The 26,717-nt window shown below is 44.2% G+C and overlaps 1 protein-coding gene and 1 non-coding gene across 2 annotated transcripts in view; both read left to right on the top strand.

Annotated features, from left to right (window-relative positions):
* Positions 1 to 17,804, top strand: part of LOC148804609 (zona pellucida sperm-binding protein 3-like) — a 43,613-nt gene extending 25,809 nt beyond the window's left edge. Inside the window, exons 9-10 of the mRNA XM_088909828.1 lie at positions 5,028 to 5,101; positions 17,799 to 17,804. Of these exons, the coding sequence (XP_088765954.1) occupies positions 5,028 to 5,101; positions 17,799 to 17,804 (80 nt within the window). The remainder of the gene's footprint in view (positions 1 to 5,027; positions 5,102 to 17,798) is intronic.
* A 7,059-nt stretch (positions 17,805 to 24,863) lies between these two features.
* Positions 24,864 to 25,028, top strand: LOC148804608 (U1 spliceosomal RNA). The gene has a single exon (XR_016090776.1). It is a non-coding gene; the product is annotated as a U1 spliceosomal RNA (small nuclear RNA).
* Positions 25,029 to 26,717: the final 1,689 nt, after the last annotated feature.

Raw genomic sequence — 26,717 nt, 5'->3', positions numbered from 1 at the left:
CACGTCCGACTTGAGAGACAGCTACATCAGAGAATGAAATCCTGGAAGTTTCAGATTCCTTTTTATTACAGGTGTAAACAAACCTGAAAGTTAGGGAGTTTCAGGATACTTTTGTTTTATTAAAAAGTGTCTGATGCCTGTAAATGTCACTTGGACTTGAGCTGGAAAGGAAACAGACCCAGCGTTTGCTTTCAGGAGCACTTCATTACATAATAGACATCTATTACTGAGGAGCTTGAATAACATTTACACGAGCCAGGTAGAAGTCAAACTTACAATCTTATGATCCAAAATCAGACGCGTTATTTATTAAACCTCTTGTACATCATATAACCTGAATTGCACCGTAGTGAGCTCAGTAATACACTACTAGTAATACACCGCCAGGTCTAAAATTTCAAAGTGAGAAACGTGTTTTCTAAAATTTTATGAGTTAAAATATAATCTCTTTAAATCAGACAAAGAGTTTATGTGTCGCATTGAAATTCCGATTGATTTAGGATTCAAAGAAAGACTGTTCCTTCCACAACTCATATCACATCCACCAGACTCTCCAACTTCTCCAGACCTTGCTGGGTGAGCATTTGCTCTGGTAAATTAGGTCACATATCATGTTAAATCATTTCTTCTCAACACAACATTTCCTGGTGCACGTTTTCTCTACGAAAAAAAAAACATTTTTCCCTTGCACGATTTCTAGTTTTGTTATCAAAGCATACAGAAAGAAAAAAGAAATAGTGTTGCAAAAGAACTCTGTCGCTCTTGGTAGATGTCAAAAGTATTGGACATGAAAAATGCCAGATAAAAGGCATTACTCTTCGTTTCTCAGTGGCGGGGCTGCTATGTAAAAGAGGCAATTTGTGCTGAGAGAAGGCTCAGCGCTTACTGAACGCAGATGTCTCCGAGTGGTCTGTCCAAGTGGCTGTAAAAGGACGACAGCAGCAAGAATAGTATTCTACACAGTAAAAGGTGTAAAAAAATTAACAATTTAAAAATAAATACTAAATGGCTTTAAAATTCAGGAATGTGATTGGTCAGATGCTTACGATGAGTGTTGTTGGTGTTTCTTGTGACTTAGCGAATTGAAAAAAATATTAAAGTTAAAAACGGCAAGAACTCGTATGAAAAAAAAATAGTTTATAAGTATCTTTGTTGTAACAGCTGCGCCAGAACTATTCAGATAAATCAGAAAAGTACCTGAACTTGACTGGTTTATATTCAGTAATGTGCATTGGGAACGAAAGGGAGACTTACATGGATTTTATTAGGTTTTAGGAATCAGAAAATTTATTTTTACGAGCAGAAATAACTTCCTGCTTTCAACGCTTTTTTTGTTTCTGCTTGTAACCTCGAACAGAAAAACCCAGTACTGACTCACAGAAACGCCTCGGAGTTTCTGTGTTTCTGGGATTTAAGAGGGATGTATGAAGACAGTAAAGGGGAGTTTTTTTTCCCCGCTGTAGAGTATGAAGGCGGTGTGACGAGTCAGGAGTGAGGAGACGCGCATTCCGCACGAGGAGCGCAGAGCAATGAGCCGCACCTGCTGCGCGCCGAGTCCTGTCCTATATAACCGCTGAGCATGGACAAACAGAGTCTCCAGCCAGTGTTGGAGAATTATAGGGTTAAAGCCCAGAAGTTGAGAGTAGAGTTTGTGTACGAGTATAAGATTAAGGGAATAGGGTTTGGTGCACAGAAGAGGTTTAGGTTTGGTTTTTGTTTGCTTTTGACACATTTGTAACGGCCATGGCGGCCTGTATGGTCGGCATGCGCCGTTATTTTTGCGCGCGTTTGCTGTACAAGAGAGGTGAGGGCTCGGCTCACTCGGGTGATATTTCACGGTTGGACTTTTCAAGGAAGGTGTTACAGAAAGAGTTAAAGGTTAAGGCATTAGATGTCAATTGTTTAATTACTTTGCCGAAGGGAATTGGTTTTGACATTAGTTTCAAATCGGCAAAGTTATTGGAAGAATTTGGGAGAAAAATAGAAGAGAAAAAAGATGTGGGTCTGATTAGAATGTTTGAATGGCAGAAGCTGACGGATCTTTCTAATAGGACTGTGATTGTTCGTATGTTTAATGAGATGGTGAGGAAGGAAGATATTGTGACATGGTTGTCTAAGTATGAGCCTCAAAGTCTTGGATGATGATGGGATCTGGAACTGTGCATGGAGAGTACCTGTTTCGTTGCATGAAGACAAAAATGGTTATGGTGGATTTAAACACATTCCTTCTTTGATTGGATTAGGTGAAAATAGAGGCCTTGTGTTCTACCAAGGGCAGCCAAAACTGTGCAGGAGGTGTGGGGAGCTGGGTCACTTTGTGGATGCCTGTACAAAGGTGGTGTGTGGTAAGTGCAAGGAAATCGGACATGCATATACTGAATGTACAAGCGTGAGGAAATGCAATCTCTGTGAGTGTGAAGGTCATGTGTTTAAAGACTGTCCAAATTTCTTTGCAAATAGAACAAAACTGGGAAGACCGATGCAAAAACAGGAAGAGTTTGAGGAGGTATTTAGGGCTGGAGCAGTGGTTCTGGATCAGGAACTGGATGTGGTTGACGTTGAAGAAAGTAGTGGAAAAGAGAGCGAGGGTTCAGAATGGAGTGAAGGGGATGAGGCTGAGGTAGAAAAGAATGATAATGATGTGGAAAGTGAGGTGGACTCTGAATTGATTGGTAGCATCTCTCCTGATCGTCTGCCACCCGTGGAGACTGAAAGCGCTCAAATGGAATGTACAGAACAGAGGGTGCAGTCTAAAAGGTCTGCTGAGACATCCGATTTAGAAAGTGATCTAACTCCGAGTGGAAAAGTGAGGGAAGATCATTTTCAGAGTCGTCAGATGGCAGGTTCTCCCATGGGATTAGTTCTCTCCAATCCTACTGATCCAGCTTTAGAACTAGAGACTCAAGGAGGGCAGGTGAAGAACCATCCTATTGATGGTGGGGGTGGTGGAGGAGGAGGCAAGGAGAGCAAATGGAAAAAGAAAAAGGTCTGTATAGTAGGTGTCACAGACTGAATGATTCTAGCCAGAGTTTTTAGTCTCCCCTGGTCTAACATTAAGTATGGCTCTGAACATTGTGTCCATAAATGTGAGAAGCATTCTATCCAAGTTAAGGGCAAGGACTATATTATCATTTGTGAGTAAGGTAAATGCTGATATTATGTTGTTACAGGAGTGTGGATTACCTTTTAAAAACAGCTATAAGGGTATGGAAGAACTGTGGACATTGGGGCCCATCAATTTGGAGTGGGTCCAATGAGAATAAATCTGATGGTATAGCTGTTTTAATTAAAAATAAGATGGTAGAGGTACGTCAGTACCTTGTAGTGAAACCAGGGAGAGCACTGGTGGTGTATCTGGGTTTCATGAATGTCAAATTTAAACTTTTAAATGTGTATTGTCCGAGTTGCCCACATGACAGATATGTCCTAATTCAGGAATTGAGAGAATATTTATTGGGATGGGAACCACTGGTTTTAGCTGGGGATTTTAATTGCCTTTTAGAAAGAGAAGGCAGAATGAGGGGTGAGAGACAGGTCCAATTTGATAAATCATCAATATTATTCCAAACGGTATGTAAAGATTTTAAACTGAAAGATGCCCTCAAACTTCATAGTCAAGGGAGGGCAGGTTTCACATGGCACAAGTCTAATGGGACCCAAGCCTCACGTATAGATTTCGTTTTGATACGTGATTTTACTTGCACAACTGCAGGCTTAACCCCTGTTTTTTTCTCTGACCATTGTTTACTGTCATGTACACTTGCTATTCCAAAGGCTGTTACTGTGGGGAAGGGTGTGTGGAAGCTGAATATTTCACTTCTGGAGGATGAGGAAGTGAGGAGCAGGTTAAGGGAAAGATATAAGGAATGGCAGTCTTTGTATGACCTGTTTGGCACAAGAGCACAGTGGTGGGAGGAGGTGAAGGAGCGTACAAAAGCATTCTTCATAGAGATGGGGAGGAGAAAACAGGCTAGGATTCGAAGGGTTGAAAACGGATTACAAAAGAGATTGCAGAGGTATGTTAAGTTATTAGAAGAGGGGTGGGACTTCAGTGAGGAAATCAAAGAATTAAAGAATGAGCTTTTAAATCTCTCTAGAGAAAAGATAAAAAAAATCATATTTCAAAGCAAAGTGAAAGAGCTTGAAGGTGAAAAATGTACAAGATTCTTTTTCAAGAAAAGGGTTGCAGGGAGGGGACTAATGTCAGCATTGAAGGGACGAGAGGGGGTTTTGCAAACTTGTATGGAAGACATGTTGACTGTAGCTGAGGATTTCTATGGGGAGTTGTTTGGAAAGAAACAAGTGTCTAAGGATTTGTTAGAAAAATTTGTGCAAGTTATTCCAAAGAGTGTAAAAGACGATACTGTTTTATCAAAAGGCCTTTCTGTAGAAGAGTTAATGGAAAGTTTGAAGACCTTCAAAACAGGCAAGACTCCAGGGTTGGATGGTCTACCCATTGAGTTTTACAGGGCCTTTTGGGATATTTTAGCATTGGATCTTTTAACCATTTTTAAAGAATTTGAGTTTTTAGAAGAACTGCCGGACAGCTTTAAGACGGGAGTTGTGATCTTACTATTCAAAAAGAATGATCGCACAGACCTGGCAAATTGGCGACCGATAACTTTATTGAATTGTGATCTTAAACTGCTTTCCAAGTGTTTAACGCTTCGATTAAAATGTCCTGAGTGAAGTCATTTATCCAGATCAAGCTTGTGGTGTGGCAGGGAGGAGGATCACGGACAGCCTGATACTGATTAGAGATACCATAGGTTATGCGAGAGAGAGGAATATTGGATTAGCGGTCTTAAACTTGGATTTTGAGAAAGCTTACGATCGTATCTCTTATGAGTATGTTTAGAGTACTACAAAAGATGGGGCTTTCAACCAGGTTCCTCACTTGGGTAAGGTTATTATATAAGGGTATAGGAAGTAGAATAATAATGGAAGCATGTCAAATGTGGTTAATGTGAATTGCGGTGTTCGCCAAAGCTGTCCGTTATCCCCACTCCTTTTTGTTTGATGCATAGAACCACTGGCACAAGCCTTAAGAATGGAGAATGGGATTGAAGGCATTAAAATCCCTGGGAGTGGGGCCCAAGAGGTGAGAACTGTACTATACATGGACGATGTAAATGTTTTTTGTACAGATTTTAAGGGGGTCAGAAATAGCTTGGAGGTGACAACCCAGTTTTGCGGAGCATCAGGGGCCAAGCTGAATAAAAACAAATGTGTGCTGATGCAATATGGAAACTGGAGTGAAGAGGAAAATGTGGGAATCACAATTCGTAGAGATGAAATGAAGATCTTGGGAATAAACTTTGACAGAAATGGGATGGGGAGTAGGAATTGGGAGAGGGTGGTAGGGAAAGTCAAAAGCAAGATCGGTCTGTGGAGTTTACGGGAATTAACAATGGAAGGCAAGGTTTTAGTTGTCAAGACTGTAATTTTACCATTACTATTGTTTGTCAGTGCTGTATTTATGCCATCAAGGTCTGTTTTATTGGTTTTAAAGAGGGCTATTTTTTATTTTTTCTGGAGGTCAAAATGGGAGAGAGTAAAGAGGGTGGTTGTAGAAAAAAAGGTGGAAATGGGTGGAAAAGGCATGCCTGAACTGTTCACTTTCCTAATGTACAAATATGTATCATTACACTTGTCTTTAGCGGTAGGGAACAGGGGGAAAGTATCCTTTATGTCTCGCTTTTTGTGTGGTTTTTATTTAAGGACATTGAAAGTTTTAGAGATCCCTTTAACGGCACCTGTTGCTTTTAACCTCCCATATTCATATTTTATCATAAAGAAATTTTTAAGGGAACAGAATTTGGAAAATGAGGCACGGGATGTGTTGACAAGTGCAAGAAGGTTGGAACTTGTTGTGTGAGGTAGAGGTGCAGTATGTAGTATGTAATATTCATGGCCTCGTGGCTGGGGATCCCAGCCATGTTTGGAAAAGGGTTGGCCACACGGTTTTGTTGAATAGACACAGAGACATGTGCTGGTTGATTGCACATGAAGTTTTACCAACAAGGGCTGTGATGCATTCGAGAGGCATGGGGAAGACATCAAGGTGTCCAGTGGAAGGATGCGGACAAGAAGAATCCATCCGGCACGTGCTGTGGGACTGTGGCATCGCAAAAGAGGTGTGGACATTGGCTAACAGCTGGATAAGGTGCTTTCTGGCTTGCAGTATAAGTGACCCCCAGGTAGTGCTCTATGGACATGGACTTGAGAAGCTATCGAAATCGGAAGAAAGCAAAGCCTGGCAGGTCATCTGTTGCCTAAGGGAAGCTTTATGGAAGACTAGAACTACATTGGTATATAGAATGGAAAAAACTCTGCCTCTGTCAGTGATACAGAAGGCTGTGTCTTATTTGAGAGACTACATTTTGATCCACCGGAGAAGATTTGGGGAGAAAGATACTGAGAGGGTCTGGAAGTTGAAATTATGGCCCAAGCATGTTGCAATCAAATGGTGATGGATCACAAGTCATGTTTCAGCAGGTCATGTTGGAAACTTTTTTTGTGATGCCTCTTGCCTTGCACAAAATCTGTCTAGTGTTTTTGTTCTTCGCTTTTGTATCTAATTTTATGTAGAACTTAATAGTGTAAATTGTTATTGCTTGTGTATCAATAAAAACTTTAAAATTTCAAATTTTCCTTTTGAACAGAAGCTGGGTTTATTCTTCTCATTAAAGTTATTGGTGTTGGTGGTTACTGTGTAAGACCGTCGGGAATATTTCTTTCTTCTGCTCAAACAGTGCTGGGCAAAGTTTTGATCATAACCCCTTTTTCAGAAAGATTGAGTCTGAGGGGTAATAGGTGGAGGTTAAAACCCAAGATAAAGGGCTGTTGTTGGTGAAAGCAGTAGATTGGGTCTGATTTTGCTCGTTATTGACCTCACTCACGTAAACTCCGTACGCGATAATGTGCTACGTGAGATAAAGATAATAGAGTCCCCTTATGAGGGGAGTCCCTTCCTCTGCCCACTCTCCCACTAGGGTCTGTTGTACCCCAGTGTGAAATTCAGCATCTTGCAGTTCAGCTTTTGATCACTCGGCTGAGAAGCCCTGGGAATATGTGGCAAATACAGGAGACACCCACCAGCCTCAAAGGAGAGTTTTTATGTTTTACAACAGCAGACAATATTAAGAAACAAAAACCTCTGTTCTGCTGCTCCAGGCTGGTTCCACTGCGAACAAGTGGGGCTATTTGTAGAGGAGGGGGGACTGGAGGTAGTTAGATGTAAAGTGTCCAGTCTTGTCAAGGGTATTACAGCTCATTAGATCTGATTAACCAGTTAAAGTGAAATGGTCTGCTTTCTACAGAGAAGCTGGTTGTCTCTTCTCAATGTGGTGGTGAGTCCGTCAGTCACATAACAACTAGGCAGGACTGATAGTCTTGTGTGATCTATTTCATCTCCTGTTACCCCATCTTCCAAAGACAATGGTCCAGTCCAGCCTGGAGTGTCCCAGACTGCTCTTGTCCAGCCAGGATGTGACAAATAGTGACCCCTCAATGAAGGAAACCTTGGCTTTTGTCTGTGATTGCACCCCCTGGCAATGTTACAGGTGGTGGGGGAACCCCCGGTGATCCCATAGACACTGGCCAGTCTACACAAACCTCCCTTCAGCACAACCCTGACCCCTGTTGTGTCACCCAGGTCTTCTCTGTGAGACAATGATTATTCAGGGAAATTTACAGAATGTATTCCGAAGCAGTCAGTGGAAGTATGGAATTAAAATTAGTCAAATCTTTATAGATAGAGTATGTCACCTGTTTAATATACTTTTACATTGTGAGAAAATTGGACACATTTTAAGTCCACCATATATACATGCAATGTTTTAAAGATGGGTCTCTGCACTGCACAGGAATCTCGGTTCACTAACAAAAACTTCAACTTATAACCCATCTGAAGTGTGTTTTTAGTTTTTATTTTTTTACTGCTTGTTCTTTAAGGTTAAGGTACTAACTCATTGACATTGTTGATTAAAATAAGAATATTGACAAAAAAGAAAGTATTCATCACAAAGGTATTATGCCAAATAAACTCTAGTAATCAACAGCAATTAAGAAAAGAAAACAAAGACATCTTCTGAGGATGCCAGATGAAAATCAAACACACACACTCACACTTAGGGCCAATTTTACCAGAAACCAATGAACCCACCAATGGTCTTAGACTGATGTCTGAAAACTAGAGCCCGTGAAGGAAACCAAAGCAAACAGTGCAATATAAAAGTTCTTCAGGTATTAGTAGAACAGACCTAGCTTATCAATATAATACTTATGTCTGAACTTCATAGAATGGTGACACTTCAATCTTTCATATTCAATGTTTTGCACAAAATCAACAGCTAAGAACAGACTGTCATATACCTTTATCCACTGGTTTTCAGAGCAGAGACATCCATGTGGGCAAGAGTACTTTCCCTGTGGTCCGCCGCACTTCAGCTAGCCACGTTCTGGCTGGGTTGTGTGTACTCCTCTGAATGTGGCCTGTATTGAATATCGGGCATTTTGTGCAAATTAATAATGTGAGCATATTAATAGTGTAACGCTTACGGCCGACAGGTACTGTGTAAGAGCCGGGTTACCAGAGCAGGTGACGTCACCGCCCTTCCCTGTGATAGCAGGACTACAGCTACTGAGCTGGAGAGAGATCTCTCTTTAGCTCACGGGGCTAGGTCGCTGCAGAGAGACGCGGAAGTCCCGGGTTCGAGCCCCGGACAGTGTGGGGCCGACCTGATGCGGCAAGGGCGCCCGCCTGAGCCCCCGTTGCGTTACATTGGTGTCAGAAGCGGGGGGGATAGCCCTTCGCCGGGGACGGCGATTTAAGCGGGGGAGAGTGTAATGCTTACAGCCGACAGGTACTGTGTAAGAGCCGGCGTACCAGAGCAGGTGACGTCACCGCCCTTCCCTGTGATAGCAGGACTACAGCTACTGGGCTGGAGAGAGATCTCTCTTTAGCTCACGGGGCTAGGTCGCTGCAGAGAGACGCGGAAGTCCCAGGTTCGAGCCCCGGACAGTGTGGGGCCGACCTAATGCGGCAAGGGCGCCCGCCTGAGCCCCCGTAGCGTTACAATATGATTTGTGTTGAAGCCAAACATAGAAAATCGCTGTAAGAACATGAATTTAATCTCCAGTGTCACTCCTGAAATGCTGACCATCACCCATCTTCTGATTTGTAGATGCACGTGTTAATGGATATTTCTTGTCTTCTTTTTTTTCACCCATATGCTCTTCTCTGCATCATTAAGTACTTCTGGGTCCTCTCTTGTACCTTGTGGCATCTTGGCTGGTGGTGAATGGCAGGTTGCTGCTATAAAAATAACATGCCTACCAATATGATTATGTTGAAGACAAAACCAAAACAATACAACTGTGTTTTGCACAATTTACACTGTCACGAGCTTGTCATATTTACAGTCATCAAATGATTTAGGCTGCTGTTCCTGTGAACCATGTCCTTTGTTTAAGAAACAGATTAAATTTCAAATCTTTAGATTTTAAATATAAACCACTGACAATATGGTAATCACTTTTGCAACTTCTTAAAAGTTATAAGATAGCTGTAGAGCCATGTTGTCTTTAACCTATTCAGAAACTACCACTTAAATTGTAAGAAATTGTTCTCTAGACACATCTTGTGGGCTCTGTTCTCGATGAATTGGAAAGGTGTTGTTCATGACTTCCAGTACTCTGTCGATCTCTCTCTTACCAAGAGACTGCCCATCTAATGCTGCAGGAAACTCCAGTGCCTGGTCTGGGAATGCTGTGCTATTCAGATTCTGTCAATAAATTTCAAGAATGGTTCACTTCTCAAAACCTTTTTTGTTTACACGATGTGGCATTTCTCTGCAGTAACAATTGAGTGGGGTAGTTATCTGCCTTCTATGCTCTTCTGAAAATTATGTATCTTTTTGGCAGTCCCATATCCCTTCCTTATATCCTTGCTGGTGAGAATGAGAAATGCCATTTTTAAGACAAAAACACAAACATAATTCTAACATTAATTTTAAGCTACAAAAAAATATATATCTTCAAAATATGCACTTAAGTACACTTACTGAGTTTCTGTTTTGGAAATGTTCAGTGATCCAACCACTCCAGAGCTTGTACTTTGCCTTGAAATGATTTTCTGGAAATGCTGTAATCAAAGAGGAGCTCTTCTCCCTCAACAATGTCCTTTTTTGTCACAGACAGAATTATGACAGGCTGTTCGTTAATTATAAATGACCCTCTTACAGCCTTGGTGTCTTTTTTTTTTCTTTGATGGATTTATCCACTTTCTGATCATCTGGAAGGCTGGAAGGCTGTAGCATCATCAATCTTTGGACTTGTAAATCCTGCAGCTGCTGTTGTGGATCTTGGCCTTGATCCACTGTTGTAAACATTTTAAATAAAATATCACAGGTCTGTGTAACACAATGTCAAAAAATAACTGAAGAGGTATACTGTATTCAAACTTACTCCACAGCAGGCGTGCATTCTTGTCCAGAGTCTGATGATTGATTGCTTGACCTGAAGTTAAAAAAAAGAAATGAATGATTGTTTTGTTAGAGACTTATTTTAAGATTGTAATGATGCTTACTAAACTCCTTGTCCTGCAAAGCCTTCAATTACTTTGATTGCCGAGCAGATGCTGGCTGAGTCAGTATTCTATAATGTTTCTCTGCGGGCACATTGGAATGGGCTAAGTAATCTGCCATAATGCTCTTCTGTGCATCGGTTACATTTTTTGCTGTCATCTCAATTGCCATCCTGGCTGGTAATGAATGGCTGGAGGAATCTACAAAACAAACAAGCAAGCATATGTGAATGTTTCCAACCCACAGAAATATAAAGTAATATATTATTCTGCTTACTTCTCATGCAGTCTTCTCAAGTTGTTGGAAGGACTGTGAATTGGCTCTCCCGCAGATGAACTGAAAAACTTTTTGTCTCCCTTCACAGCTGCTGACCTGGGCATTACAGCTTAGTTTAGTGAAGTAAAGATGAAACAGCTGATAAAACACAAAAAATGCAATTAAGGTACATTGGAGATTCTCTTAAATACTATAAATGATGGGAGCTATGCAAGTGGAGGTCTTTTGTTCTGTATTAACATGGATTTTAATGGGCTTCTATGAAAATTGGCCGTGGTGTGAGTGTGCAAGTCCTGTGATGAACTGGTGTCACATTATGGGCGATACTGTGCTTTGCACCCACTGCTTGCCAGGATTATTCCAGTTCCACAACAACCCTGAATCGAGTGGAGGGCTTTATCAATGTAGCCATCCACTTACATGTTCCTCTTCACTCAATGCAATGGAAGCCAGCTGCTGTGATGAGGTTTTGTGCTGGTTAACAGCAAACTAGACCATCTTTTTGCCCACTTCTTGAAACAACACTTTCTTTGCATCCATTCCTCAACCTGTAATAGCAAGAAAATAAAAATTAATACACCAAACTATAAAAATCCCATATATATGTAGCGGCAATGCTTGTTAATAAGACAGAGTTAAGCGTTGGTATGCTCCTAAAGGAGGCCCCATCTCACCCTCCATCTCTGTGGTGCAACCACAGAGAAAGAATTCATGCAAGTTGATTTAAGATGTTTTTCTTTTGATAAGAAGCAACTCCCAGACGGGGATGCCATTAGCTAAGCCTGGCTATTATGATCAATGGTCATCCACTGGCGCCTATCAGTCAAGGGAGTGCCGAATGGACATCTGGACTGCATTTCTAAGTGTCAAGAGTAAGTGACTTATATCTCACCTTGACCAACCAATCAGGGACTGGTAATACCACGTGGGTCTCCAATGCCCGCCAAACTCTCAACCAATCAGCACACATCTGGGTCTTGATCAAAAAGGGAGCGCAAGCTCAGTTCTGGGCTCTCCTTGGCCATTTTCGCGCATCCTCAGAGACAATCACGTGACAACTGCTGTTGTCTGCAAAAGGACTTGGACTTTGTTCTAAGCGCGAGGCCGAGGATCCCGTACGTACTCAGAATTCTACCAACGTGAATGCTCCGCTTGATCAACGGCAGCCTACAGTTGGACCCTCGTCGACAACCTGAATAGCTTATTCAGAAGCAGCGCTGGACCGGGAACGAACCAGTTTCTTCCCAGGCAAAAGAGTGACTTGTGAGGACTCGCGGTCACACTCTGTGCATAGAGACTTTCTACTAGCCAGCCGGACTGCTGGTAGATCCCCTCGGAGCAACGACTGCCCTGCGCGCCGCAGTCAGATTCCTCCGCCCGTCCTACTCCGAGCTGCACCTCGACTGGTTGGCCGATAGCCAGAGGACGCCGACACAACGCCCATTGGACAACCGCTGCAACAGAGGCTGCAACAGAGCCTGTCAGCTGGTTTGGTGTTCGTGCCGGGAAATTCCAAATCCAAACACAGTGGATAAGTAAACCCCATGTTCTACATTGCGTCTCGAGAATTTAATTGTACCTCAACACAAGTTGTTATCAATTTAATTCATGAGTAATGTATTTACTTCCGAGTTTAGAGTAACAGTGGGTAATAACACTGATTAGCGATTTGGTAACCGAACGATATATATTGACATATATTCTCTGTTGTGTATCTCTTTGTGTTTGCATCTCTTCGAGATTATATACCTTGTATATTGATAACCCTCACAGTAAGGTCTGCCACTCGTATCCAGGCAGACTAGTATATGTTTGGTGCACAGTTTATATTAATAAATGTATCTCGTGTATTGAACCCGTGTGTGTGCGTTGTTAGTTGTTCTGACGATTGATTTTCTAAAAGCCCCAACGAACAACCTCGTGGTTACTGCTACAATTGATAATTGTCTCAGTAAACCCATCAAACCACTACATATATATATGTGTGTGTGTGTGTAACTTATTTGTTGTATGAAAGTATTCTTACTGTCATGTTCTTTACCACCCCTAGGTGCTGCAGGTCCTTCAGCTGGAGAAAGGTCTTCAGGTAATACAGCACAAGATGATGGTCAGGCAGGGTGTTCTCTTCAGAGCTGTATGTCTTGCCCAATATGTTCAACACATCTCTCTTTGCAACCCTCAACACCTTCCAGCAATCTCTGGTACTTGGTTATGCTATCAACATCTTTTTTTGTATTCAAATTAAAAGAAGTACAGTTGAATAAAGTTAAAAAATGAAAAGTACCTCTTTCTCATAATCTCTTGGCAACATTCTTACAGTTTTTCTTCTGAATATCCTTTAAGATACTATGGAAGTTGATGATGAGGTTAGCCAAGCTGGGATCATCTACTTTCACATTGATAGCCTTCAGGATGTAGCGTGGAAAACGGTTTATGTTCTTGATATAATTAGCAATGGTTTGGTGAGACAGTCCATTGGTATTCATTTGGTTACAATAATTGTGTTTTGGTTGTCCTTTACAAAGTTTAAGGAAGATGCAGATCGATCCATAAAGAAACAGGAATCTGGAAACATTTTCTACCTGAAAAATGTAGTCGCAATGTTTATGGCTGACATTTCACATGCGTGAATTTTAAGCTAAGGAGTAAAAACATGTGCTATGGAAATATCACTGCTCAATTGTAAATGCCTTTAAAAAATAAATACCTCCTGAGAGCAATCTGCCACTCCAAGATCCTTGGTAAGGTCCTGTTTAAACCCAGCCCGGTGAACAGCATCCAGGGAGTGCTTTCTGTCCAGTCCAGCCTGGGTCACCCTCATCCTGAGAGCCTGCTGATGGCTTTTAACTACTGGGGGGCAGAAGGAATACAAGATTCAAATTTAAAAATGTTATACCTATAAGACAAACTAGAATACAAGAATAAAATAATAGATACATTTGTAAAAATAGAACGTTCTCCAGAACTCATGTCTTCCCCTTCCTCCTCTGCTTCAGTCTCTGGCATCTCTTCCTCCTGGACAGCAGCCTCTTGCTCAGGGCATCTGGACTATGGGTATATAATTTTAACATACCTTTACATAATGGTAAATTTGAAAAGAAACAGAAGAACCCTTATAAATTCTAAATATCTTACCTTGCTGATGTGTCTTCAGGATTCCACATAAAACAGTCCATGGACTCCGCCAGTCTCACATTCTCACCACACATGAGCCCTATGCTCTTGCAATCCCCGACCTGCCCATTCCTCAGGTGATTCAACAAGTCCTTCCTGGCCTGGAGAAGGACCTTGCAGATCTCCTCTGCTGAGGCTTATTTCATACACCATCTTTAGGTGAAGAGGAAACTGGTCAAATGTCTTCAGGCAGGTCTTGCACACCAGATCAATTCTCATGGGTCTCTTTTGAAAATAAACTTTTGTGTATAGAAACAAGTTGACTGTTTCAGTTTATTAACTGAGCCTTAATTTTCTCTCCAATAGCTTCACCGTGTTGTTTATTGTATTTTTTTAATCAGAATTATACCTTGCTCTAAAATGACTTTATAAAACAACTAAACTCATACTTGGTCTTGGTCGCAGTCTTTGCAATAGAAGCCATTGTAGACTTTATGAACTGCTGTGATAATTTGATATGCCTGAATGTCCTTCCCTAACACAGTATTGATAGCTTGTGTACTGTAGGGTCCAAAGGTGTCCTTCTGTAATTTCCTCCCATAATGTTTCTTTGATCAGTTAGAAACAAGTGCAAAAGCTTTCCCCCAGTGGGAAGCTCAAGATCCTCTAGTTGTCATGACAGATTTTCCATGTAGTGCTCTTCGAGGATCTGCAGTGTGGTGTGAAGCCAATTTTTGGCATTGCTTACCAGCTTCAAATATGTGAATTTGGTTGGCTTGGCAGGTTTTATGAGGTGCTTGAGTTCCTCTGTCTTCTGTCATAGGCTGGTGGGTGCTTGGTTCTCCCGTCCGAAAAAACTGCTGTGTTTTGTTAATGGTGGACTGTTTGGATCATTTTGTAGATGATCCTGGTTCCTTGTTGGAAGGTATCCTGTCTGTTAGACATGTTTGTTGTGTAGGCAGTGTGGAGGGTGACCATATGGTTTCGTGCTTTGTCAACTCTGGATTGATACATACCATATTGATCCATACTTACCATTTAAATGCCTAAAGCTTCATTGACACCGTTAGGTTTCCACTGTTAGGCAGCTTTACCTCTGTAGAATCTGTGGCTCCATAGGAAGACAATCTTGCCTTTCTGTGTGTTGCTATGTTTCTGCCTGGGTCTTCTTCAGGCATCATTCTGGAGCAGTGTCCCTGCTGGCCTGTTTTTATCCTGTTTTGTAAGGGGCGGTGTGTTGTAGTTCCTCCCAGTGGGCTAGTTTGTATCCTATGGTCTGTGTTCCTTCTGTACATTTCTGTGTGAGTAGGTGCAGTTTCAGTTGGTGAATGGGTTTCTGCTTTCCCTGCTGGGGATTATGCATGGACCATTAACATCTCAATAGGCAATCAGGGTCTTTTGTTTACCTCCCTAGTAGGACTGTGCGACCTTTGCGAGTTTCCATAGCTGATTGGTTTTAGTTATTCTTCTGTTTGTTGCCTAAGTGTTAGTATGGTGACAGTGAAGAGTTCCAGTCCCTGTAGGATCTGGCTAGTTAGGAGAGGGAAACAAAGCTCTTTCTCCCAGATTTTTATCCGAGAGGGGACCATCTGGGACAAGGAGAGCACTCTCCTTCCAATGACTAAATCCCTCCCAGTTCTTCTGATGTTCAGGCCTTGGGGAAAGATAGTATCAAGCCTTTTGATCCACTCCCTTTCCTTTTTCTTTCTGTCTTTGTCCAGTCCCATAGTTCCTGATGTACCTGTGTTGTGCCAGTCGGGTTCGGATGGAATTACCTGTTTCCCCCACATAGGTCACCCCGCACTTTTTGCACTGGATGCTGTAGATGGCGTTATTGATGTTTTCTGAGAGTGCCCTTTGCAACTGGAAGATTTCTTTAGTTTTGTTGTTTTGGATCATTGTTTTCTGTTATGAAATGTTTGGCTCTTGGTGTATTTGATCTGTTTTGTACAGGTTTTAGCTTGCTTTGGAATAATTAATGCTGAAGGTTTTTGTTTTTTTGTGCTCCCTCAGTATGTTTATGTTTTCTAATATCATGGTTTTTGGTTGGTTTATATGCTGTGTTGAGAATATGATGTGTTCAGGGGTATTTTTCTATCATCTGGAGTTTTTCTTTTCAGAAATGTTTGTGCCACATTTTTGAGGAAACTTTGTGTGTATCCTCTCTGGTGTAAAGCATGGAAGAGTGTGTATTTGGCTTCCTCAAAGTCTTGTTGTTGTGTACAGATTTTGTGGAACTGTAGGAGTTGTGATTTTACCAGTCCTTCGGAAGTATGTTTTGGGTGGAAGCTATCCTTGTGCAGTAAGCCGTGTGAATGTGTCTTTGAAAAATACCTTGATGTCCAGTTTGTCTGTGTTGTTGAAGGAAGAAACCTTATATGTGGTGGTGTCTAGGACGTCTATCAGGCTACCATACTTGGTGTATTTGAGTTTAATGGACCTGTGGTGTGTGTTGAGGGTGTTAATGATTTCTTGTAAGGCTTGATATGTGCTGCCTATATGTTTATAGGCAGCACAGTGGTGCAGTGGTCAGTATTGTTGCCTCAGCCTTGGGGCCCTGGGTTCAATTTGAGACCTGAGACTTAGGGAGCTGTCTGAGTTCTTAGTACTTAGTTTTGTTCTCCCTGTGTTCAAGTGGGTTTCAAATGGGAGCTCCAGTTTCCTCCCACAGTCCAAAAGCATAGTGGTAGATTAGTGGGCTTCAGGTAAACCTGGACCTCCAGGTGAGTGTGTTTGTCTTTGCCCTGTGATGGACTGGTGTCCTTTCCAGGGTGTAACCTGCCATGCGTCTATTTCTTGCCAAGTTTAAAAGTAAAGTTACAATCTTACTATTTTTACAGTTTTAAATTGACATTTACAAATGTATATTAAAGCAGCTACCCACCTGAACTAAACTACGTCAGCATATGTAGTCTTCAAAAGAACAAGTAATAGGTTTATTCCATACTGAAAAGAGAAGAGAGAAAACGCAACGTTTCGGCTGTGAAGCCTTCTTTGGGTGTGAGAAAGGGGAGATTACAAAGATTAAATAGCACAGAAGATCAAAAGCTGGGAGAAGGGAGGAGGCAGGAGCGGCAGGGAGGCCACTCAGGAAGTGCAAAGTGCAGAGAGGTGAAGAAAGGTGTGAAGTCAAAACCTGCAAGAGAATAGAGAAGATTACATTAAAATAAGTCAGTCATTGAGAGATCATGGCCATTTGAGGTGAAAAGAAAAACTATGGGCTTGGAGAAATCTTTAACCTTCCCAGCTCTATGGGCGGATGCCCTGCCCCCTCCAGAGCAGCCCCTGGTCTAAGGGTCCAAATGCCCACCACCGCATCCCCCTCGATTTATAAATAAGTGTATGAAAGCACGTATTAGCGAGGAGGGTTGGAAGGCAATCATGTTTGCTGCAGGTTTGTGCGCAGTCTATTATAACCCTAGGGAATCGGCGGTGTGGGAAGTCTGGTGAGGGCCACGAGTTCACGGGGTGTGAGAGCCAGCCGCGGCCGGGTGTCAGACTGGTTGACCCTGATAGCATGTCTCAAAAAACATCAAGCACACACAAACACACTGACTGAGTAAAGTGTCACAGAAAGAACTCGCAGGACAAATAGCATGTGAAATGTGAACCACTTTATTTCATCAGTAGGTTTTAAAATACAGAAACATCCTAGTATACACTTTTGAACTTTTCACAGACGTTACAGACTACTGCTTGCAATCGCCAATTAAATGTTGGTGTAGAAAATCAGTTGTAGCTATCACCCCAACATTGTTCAGAAACTCAGCAGCATCTGAAAAAGTGTTCATAACGCCCTTTCTCTCGCCATTTCTATAGCCGTGAACACCGAACTAGGAGACTGTCTAACAGAGCAAATAAATTTGCTTGAGTGATCAGAGGGACAGTGTTACCACAGGTTCTATGTAAAATGCGTTGTATTTTGGAATACATACCGCTGAATCCGCCAGGCTTCAGTTTCTGATCTGAAAACATCAGAATCACAGTAATTTCACTCATGTTCTTTACATACACATATATCTCTTTAACAAATTCAAGGACATTAGCATTTGGCTTATTGATTTTCATTTCAAGCTTTACAGAAAGAAGGGTGTAAAGCACTCTTTGTAAGAATTCTGACGTATACATTCGGAATCCTTCATTCTTCAGATGATGGCTCACCCGTGTCTGTAAAACAGAGTGAAAGCTCTATTCACATTGCGAGTATTTCACAGCCCTAGTTTTACATAGATCTTTTTTCTCTTGTGTAAAATAAGTATAATGTTTCTTTTGCAACGCACCACGTCTAGTATTTTTCCGTCTACCTTTTCAAGTAAGGAGCGTACATACTCATATGGCGATCGGTCATCAATTATGTTTCTCAGCAAGTGCTTTATACTCAGCTCAGTATCATCTGTATCATCTGTAATAGTATAGGCACCCAGACCCCTGGGGATGTACAGAACAGCCGATAAAATTCGGGCTAAACTGAGAGACTTATAAATTTCTAACGCGGCAAACGACACATCTTCGTACCCATCTGTGCACCCGACAACCAGGCATGTGTTGTGCTTCCCCTCAGGCCCCCAGGACAGGCCATACGAGATACTGAACTCTTTGATGGCGTACTTGAGATTATCCCACCAGACCAGCTTTTCTGACCTGTACAGGGGACACTGCAGCTGCTGCCGGATTAGGTCTTCTATGCCCTGACAGAATGAAGCCTCCCCCAGGAGCACGTTATTAAAGCACCAGAGGCCGGGGCCCTGGTCCTCCTGTGCCCCTGCTAGCGAGAAGTGAAGCACATCATGGTCACTCAGGGTCGTGAACACATAGTGCATCCGGCTCAGGCGCAGGAAGAGACTCATGTGCCCTAGCAACAGGTCGATCCGGCTCTGTCTCAAGACACCTTCAACGACCTGCCGCTGAGAAAAGTCCCTCCGCGCACCATAAGCCTGACGCCACGCATCCACGAACCCGTGAGCTTCCGCACTGCGCTCCAGGAAGCTGCGAGCAGTGCTGCTCTTAAAGGTCATCCCAACCGCGACATCGAGCGCACTCAGTGCACAGTTAAAATCTCCGACGACCAGCTCTGGCTGCTGAAAGCAGCTCGCCTCCAGCTGCTTAAAGAAGGCGAGCCGCTCCGCTTCCCCATTGGGGGCGTAGATGTTGCTCAGCAGCACGGACTGTCCTAGAAACCCGAGACCCAGCCGTCCGTGTCGCGGTGCAGGAGCCTTACGCTCTCGCACACTCCCCTCCTCACCAGCACGGCCACCCCCCTCCTGCACAGGCCGGAGGCGTTGCTGTAAAACAGCTCCCAGTCCCACTGTGCTCGCACCTTCCAGACACACTCCTCATCCCAGAAGGTCTCCTGGAGGCAGACAACATCTGTCCGCCCCAGCAGAGCTAACACTGCCCCCAGCTTCGCTCCGTCCCTCAGCCCGTTGGCATTTAAAGAGGCGAAAGTTGCCATCACGCATATGGCCGGGAAAGAGTGAAGTTAATTCTCCGGCCCGCACGACAGTTTCCCCGCCCTTTCTGCCACATTCTCATTGCCAACACTCGCCTCTTCCTCCCCAGCCACTGTCTCCGCCACCGCAGAGACATCAGGGATGGGTCTGTGGACAACTCTTGAACTGGGCTTGAGGTTGGGCTGAGGCCTGACGTGGTGCCACTGGATCCCGGCCTTCGAGGGCCCAGGCAGTTATACCCCGGCTCGCCCACTCCCCTCCCCCTCCTCCCTGTCCTCCCTCTCCACCCCATCCATCTCCACCACCTCCCCTTCCCCTTCCATCTTCATGCTCTGTAATTCCCCCTCCTCCGTCCCTGCCCCATCCATCTCAAGACACCCATCCTCCATTCCTTCTTCCACCACTTCCCCTACCTCTCCTCCCACGACCATATCCAACTCCCCTTCCTCAGTCTCTGCCAATGGTGCCTGCCCGAGTATTGAAGAGGCTTCCTCACCTGGCAGGGCGGTGTCTTGTGGCTGCTGCAGGGCAACTGGGCGCTTCCCCTCAGGCTCCTCTGGGTCCTCGGGCGTCTCTTCGTCTGGGCCTATGTCCACCTTGCCAGGTTCTTGTCGCCGTTGCCGCTGCCGCTTGGTCACACGCCTCGCAGCAGCGCCTTTGCTGACCCCAGCAGGCTTCTCATCCCCTGGCCCAGAAGAGGGCCCTGCTGGCTCACCGGTAAGCTGGGGCACCGCTGATGGTGATGGTGGTGGTGGTGCTGGTGCCGTCGCCTCCTCCCTCTGCCTCTCTCCCTGCACAGGCTGGGGTGTCATAAGCCCACTGGTACACTGAGGGGCCGCCTCTGGTGGTGGTGGTGCCAGTAGGATCTCAGCTGCACCACGCTGCACCACCGCCTGTTGTGGAGCAACCTCCCTCCGCTTCTCTTGCGGCACAGAGTGGGACGCAGCAGGTTTGTTAGGGCAACGGGGCGCCTCTGCTGGTGGAGATGCTGGCTGGTCCCCGGCTCCTTTCTGCTGCGTTGTACCCAGGATTTGAGGGGCCTCTCTCTGCCTCTCCCCCATCACTGGCTGGGGCGTTGCTGGCTCACTGGGGTCCTGGGGCGCCGCTGCTGGCAACTCTCCATGGTCAGCTGCAGCGGCCACTTGTAGTCCATCTTCAACCCCCTCGGTGTTGCGGGCAGCTGCTCCCCTCCCCAAACAGCACTAGGCTGAAGGGAAGGGCTTCAAAAATCAACCAAAAACACCAAAAAACCACAAAAATTCACAAAAAACAAAGTCTTACTTGAGACAAACAAATCCTCTATTCCTCTCCTTCTTCCTGCTCTCACGCTGACTACGCCCCCTGTGACATCAGAGGGCCTGCTCAAGGGGGTGTGGCCGTAAGCAAGAGCAGGGCTCACTGGCACCCTTCTTATAGAGAGGACAGCTCCGTCACCTCTTTTACGACACTGCTTTTTTTCCCTTGCGTTTTTCTCTTCTTCCCACGTTCTCTCTCTTCACTGCCTTCGTCCCCGCTCTATTTCACTTCAGCCTTTCACTCTTGCTTCCTTCCAATGAGGACGGAGCTGCGGGAGAAAGGGCGCTATAGAGGATCGCTGTGGAGAGCTGCTGCTGTGCTTTGACATCTGAGCTCTGTGGAAAACAATCTCAATACAATTCTGAAAAACGCGACTCCTAGAACGCAAGCTGAACAAATCTCTACAGCCGAAGCGCTGTGTCTCTTTTCAGCTGGCGATAAACCTTTCCTCGATCCTTTGCGGACTTGTAAAACTGTTCATGATCAGAATAAAAAACGCTCACGCTAATACACAAGCACCCGTGTCTCGCCAAAGCTGACAAATAAACAGACGGAAAAGCCGCACTGCATGTGTGAAAAGGGGAATAAGCGAGCGAGCGGGGATAGGGCGCCTCCTGCGCTTAAAAGCTTACAGCACCTGGTATTCCCAGGCAGTCTCCCATCCCAGTACTAACCAGGCCCGTCGCTGCTTAGTTTCAAAGATCAAATGAGCTCAAGCGAGTGGGTGGCTCATTGGCACCCTTCTTATAGAGAGGACAGCTCCGTCACCTCTCTTACGACGCTGCTTTTTTTCCCTTGCGTTTTTCTCTTCTTCCCACGTTCTCTCTCTTCACAGCCTTCGTCCCCGCTCTATTTCACTTCAGCCTTTCACTCTTGCTTCCTTCCAATGAGGACGGAGCTGCGGGAGAAAGGGCGCTATAGAGAATCGCTGTGGAGAGCTGCTGCTGTGCTTTGACATCTGAGCTCTGTGGAAAACGATCTTAATACAATTCTGAAAAACGCGACTCCCAGAACGCCAGCCGAATAAGTCTTGAAGTGGAAAGTAAATTGATTCTTAAAATGTAGAGAGCTTTGTAAAAAATATATATTGGTGCTTTTAGATAATATATTTCAAGGATGTAATTGCTGTGCTACAGTACGTGCAGAATTTTAGAAAACAGTGCGTCAACAAAGTACACTGTTTAGGTTACTTTAGAAGACAATGTACCAAAACAATATATGCTGTCTGGGTCGTTAGAATTAGCTGAAAGTAACTGATAAGCTTTGAATAACATATCTAGTGCTTCTTCTCTCACTTTTTGATGTAATCTGTTTTCTCTTAGGGAAAGGGGAAGTTTTAGAAGGGACAAAGCGCTGAGCTTTTTTACAGCGCAACGTCTTATAAAAACCCTGTACTGCTTGTAACAAATTGAGTCTCTGGTTGCACTTTGCGAAGTGGCAGCAGGGCTCGCAATATTGAAATAAAGACCTTACTCAGGTGAGAACTCTCTCTTGTGCCTTCCTTGATAGTTATATTTCCATGACACCGGTTTTAATGTCTGTAGATTGTATCTTATTTTTATTTTTTGTTTTGTTTCATGTTCATATTATGTGTTTTCACCCAGTTGACTCCAGTTAATAACAGTTCACCCAGTTAATAGCCACTTTTTATGCGCGAAAAACGGGTGATCTTTCTATCTCGTGATCAGCTTAGTATCTTTCTGTAAGTTTTTTTCTTCTTAATTAAATGTTTAAAATACATGAATTTCATAAAGACAACACACGTTTTGAACAGAAAAAAATCATATTCTGTTCTCTTCCTGGTATGTATAACAGATCAGCAGGTCTTATTTTCCCAATTGCTTTTTTCCACTGTATTTATCATATTGGCTACCCAATGTCCTCTCTTAGCTAGGTAATGTTACTTGTGGATGTGCTTCTGCGTTGCGTAGAAGCACATGTATCCATAGAAAGTGTATTATACTACTATTTGAGCTACAGTACATAAAAATAATTATATCGTTATTAATTTCTTTAGGTACGTGATTCCATATTATATTCCCTATTAATCAAATTCTAAAAGTTTACTTTTGTTTACTCAGATAACGAGCACATTCACAGAAAATGTTAATATCTTATGACTTTTCACAAAGTATATAAACTTAAGATGGTCAGAAGGAGCATGTAAAAACGTTTCCAAAACGTGGTAAAATCTTACTACATGTAAGACTTTGATGCTTAAAATGTTTAGGAAGAAAGTGGAATACTGGTGTGTATTTTTTCTTTAAACTACCAATACCAGCCATATACAGTTTACACTATATGTTTATGTTCCTAAATTAATATAGTTTATGGTGGTGTATCGCGGTTGTAGAGGTTTGATGGGTTTACTGAGACAATTATTAATTGTAGCAGTAATCACGAGGTTGTTCGTTGTGGCTTTTAGAAAATCAATCGTCAGAACAACTAACAACACACACACACGGGTTCAATACACGAGATACATAAATTGTGCACCAAACATATACTAGTCTGCCTGGATACAAGCGGCAGACCTTACTGTGAGGGTTATCAATATACAAGATATATAATCTCGAAGAGATGCCAACACAAAGAGATACACAACAGAGAATATATGTCAATATATATCGTTCGGTTACCAAATCGCTAATCAGTGTTATTACCCACTGTTACTCTAAACTCGGAAGTAAATACATTACTCATGAATTAAATTGATAACAACTTGTGTTGAGGTACAATTGAATTCTCGAGACGCAATGTAGAACATGGGGTTTACTTATCCACTGTGTATGGATTTGGAATTTCCCGGCACGATCACCAAGCCAGCTGACAGGCTCTGTCGCAGCCTCTGTTCCAGCGGTTGTCCAATGGGCATTGTCCCGGCGTCCTCTGGCTACCGGCCAACCAGTTGAGGTACAGCTCAGAGTAGGACGGGCGGCGGAATCTGACTGCGGCGCGCAGGGCAGTCGTTGCTCCGAGGAGATCTACCAGCAGTCCGGCTGGCTAGTAGAAAGTCTCTATGCACAGAGTGTGACCGCAAGTCCTCACAAGTCACTCTTTTGCCTGGGAAGAAGCTGGTTCGTTCCCGGTCCAGCGCTGCTTCTGAATAAGCTATTCAGGTTGTCGACGAGGGTCCAACTGTAGGCTGCCGTTGATCAAGCGGAGCATTCACGTTGGTAGAATTCTGAGTACGTACGGGATCCTCGGCCTTGCGCTTAGAACAAAGTCCAAGTCCCTTTACAGACAACAGCAGTTGTCACATGATTGTCTCTGAGGATGCGCAAAAATGGCCAAGGATAGCCCCGATCTGAGCTTGCGTCCCTTTTTGACCAAGACACAGATGTGTGCTGATTGGTTGAGAGTTTGGCGGGCATTGGAGACCCACGTGGTATTACCATGCCCTGCCAGTCCCTGATTGGTTGATCAAGGTGAGATATGAGTCACTTACTGTTGACACTTAGGAATGCAGTCCAGATGTCCATTTGGCACTCCCTAGACAGATAGGCGCCAATGGATGACCATTGATCATGATAGCCAGGCTTAGCTAAGTGCATCCCCATCTGGGAGCTGTCCCTTATCAAAAGAAAACATCTTAAATCAGCCTGCATGAATACTTTCTCTGTGGCTGCACCACAGAGATGGAGGGTGAGATGGGGCCTCATTTAGGACAGCATACCACCGCTTAATTCTGTCTTATTAACAAGCATTGCCGCTACAACGGCATCTCTCCTGTCAAACTTCCTCCTGACGTGTTTGACAGGATCTGGGCCGTGGTGAACAGTGGGAAAGACGCCCTGTGGAGAGTGAGGAACATGGGGCTGTTCAAAGGCATCGAGGTCCCAGTCAAGGCAGCAGGTAGCCTGGCCCTGTTCATCACCCTAGAGAACTATTACCTCAGAGATCTGTGGAGAGAAGGGAGGGAGGAAGCAGAAAATCTGTGGGAAATAGAGAGCATAGGTCAATATCTCAAGAAACTGTGAAAAACATTATCATGTTTAAGTAAAGAATGTGATTTGCACCAGAAAAAAAGAAATTATTGCTATGTAACTGATACTGTGTCAAAACATAATGAGATGTGATCATATATACTGTTTTAAGTATGTATATTAATGTAAAGCTTTCTAATTTGTGATGTCCTGTATTTTTTTGTGAAAAGAAAATAAAGTTCTTAAAAAATCGATTCACCCAGAGCGAGGCTCGGCCATTGCACTCCGGCTGTGCTGACCCCTGCGAATTCCCCAAATGTGGGAATCTCGACTGCATAATTTCTGGTAGTGGGGGACTGCGTTCGCGCTCTCCCCTGATGTGCTTGGTCCAATATCAGATATGGAAGAGTTATGACACCACGTGCTGCGATAGGATCCCAGTTCGAAAGCCACTGCTGGTTCCCGGTTTCTTTTAGTTAGAGGTCCGGAGAAGCATTTCAAGCTGGTTACACTACTCCTTCCGGACATTCATTCCCTTTTCAAAGTCAGTAGTTTTGCTGTAGTCTGCATTATTTAGGCTGATTATCGAGGTTAGCCTTTATTTGGTCATGGGAGCCTCGGTACTGTATGCTAATTCTCAAGACAGTTTCACCCGTTTTCTGATTGCTAGGTTCTGTACCAGTGCAGACATGTCAAACAGTGAATAGTCACAAACAGTCTATTGTATCCGTGCTCAATGAATGAAATCAGTAATAAATGAATATATGTATAGTTATACGAAAAACAAGTGGTTTATCGACTCATCTTCATTTGCAGATTTAGAGGCAGCTTCGATATTCGTTTTACAAATGTTTTTTTTTTTTATATGGGTCACACACATGCCATAGCAACAAAACATCTCTAGAGATGAGGCTATAGATCACCTTTCCATCCTCCAGGTTTTCCTCCCAAAGCCTACGGCACCAACCCTGCTTAGTTTCCGATATCAGACGAGATCGGGCACATTCAGGGTGGTGTGGCCGCAAGCAAAAACTGTGACGCCTGACTCGCTACTTGAAGTTGTGTGTGGCTGGGGCTCCGTGCCCCCCGAGCGGGACTGAAGGATCGTTCGTGTGCAACTCTTTGGAAAGAAGCCTCTTTCCAAATCGCATTGCGTACCTGGATGTTGGCGAATGTGCTCCCTTGTGTTGGCTTGTCCCGCACTGGAGGAGAACAAACAAACTGCACGGAGGAGCACAAGGCAAGTCTTCACAAGACAAAAACCTCCAGTGCACAGCACTCTGAAAACATTTCTGGGCTGTCGCGTGTTTATTTCAGCACATAAAGCGCACCAGTCCAACACGTCGGCCGGGCGCGCAGCGCCTCCGCCCTCTTGTGGCCTTGCGGCGTCAGAGCAAGAGGCTCCTTCTCGCTGCCTTTCCGCTGTGTTGCAGAGCCCCGAGAGGGAACCTGGAGCACACACTTTGTGGGGGGCGGGGGACCACGTTCACGCTCTGCCCCCGGTCTCTTGCGCGAGTACTAAATCACACGGCGCCAGCCAGCGGCCAGGAGACAAGTACAATATCGCGGGACAGGGGGACCTCGTCATTGATTGTTACATATGAGACGGGGATTAGGAGGAGACCCCGACTGATTGGTAAAGGGGAACACTAACACCAGAGAGACACCCCCGGCGTCCCTTTTTGAGAGACGCCCTGGGATTTCTTAATGGCCAAGGAGGGTCCGGACCTCGGTTTTACGCCTCCCCAGCAGGACGGCGCCTGTTTGTGCAGCAGAGTGTCGCCATCAGGATGCTGGGGCATAAGAAAGCCACACAGACCGCAGGGTGAGCGCTCCCTACTGGTCCCAGTCACACCTCTTGTAGGAGCAGCAGCAACCTGAGCTTTTCCGGGGGGAATCTCCCATCCGGGTGCTGGCTAGGCTCACACCTGCTGGGCTGCCGTGGGTGAGCCCAGTCGAGAGTCGCAGGGTGAGATCTAGTCACCGGGGAGAAACGATACAAGCGAAGGATTACTCGGCTCCCAGCACTTGAAAAGACCGACAAATGACTCGTTCCCGCCGGAGCT

The sequence above is a fragment of the Atractosteus spatula genome, unplaced genomic scaffold (genome assembly GCF_055471065.1).
Source record: "Atractosteus spatula isolate fAtrSpa1 unplaced genomic scaffold, fAtrSpa1.hap1 Scaffold_96, whole genome shotgun sequence".
Lineage (NCBI taxonomy): Eukaryota > Metazoa > Chordata > Actinopteri > Semionotiformes > Lepisosteidae > Atractosteus > Atractosteus spatula.
This window is presented reverse-complemented; position numbering and strand designations above follow the sequence as displayed.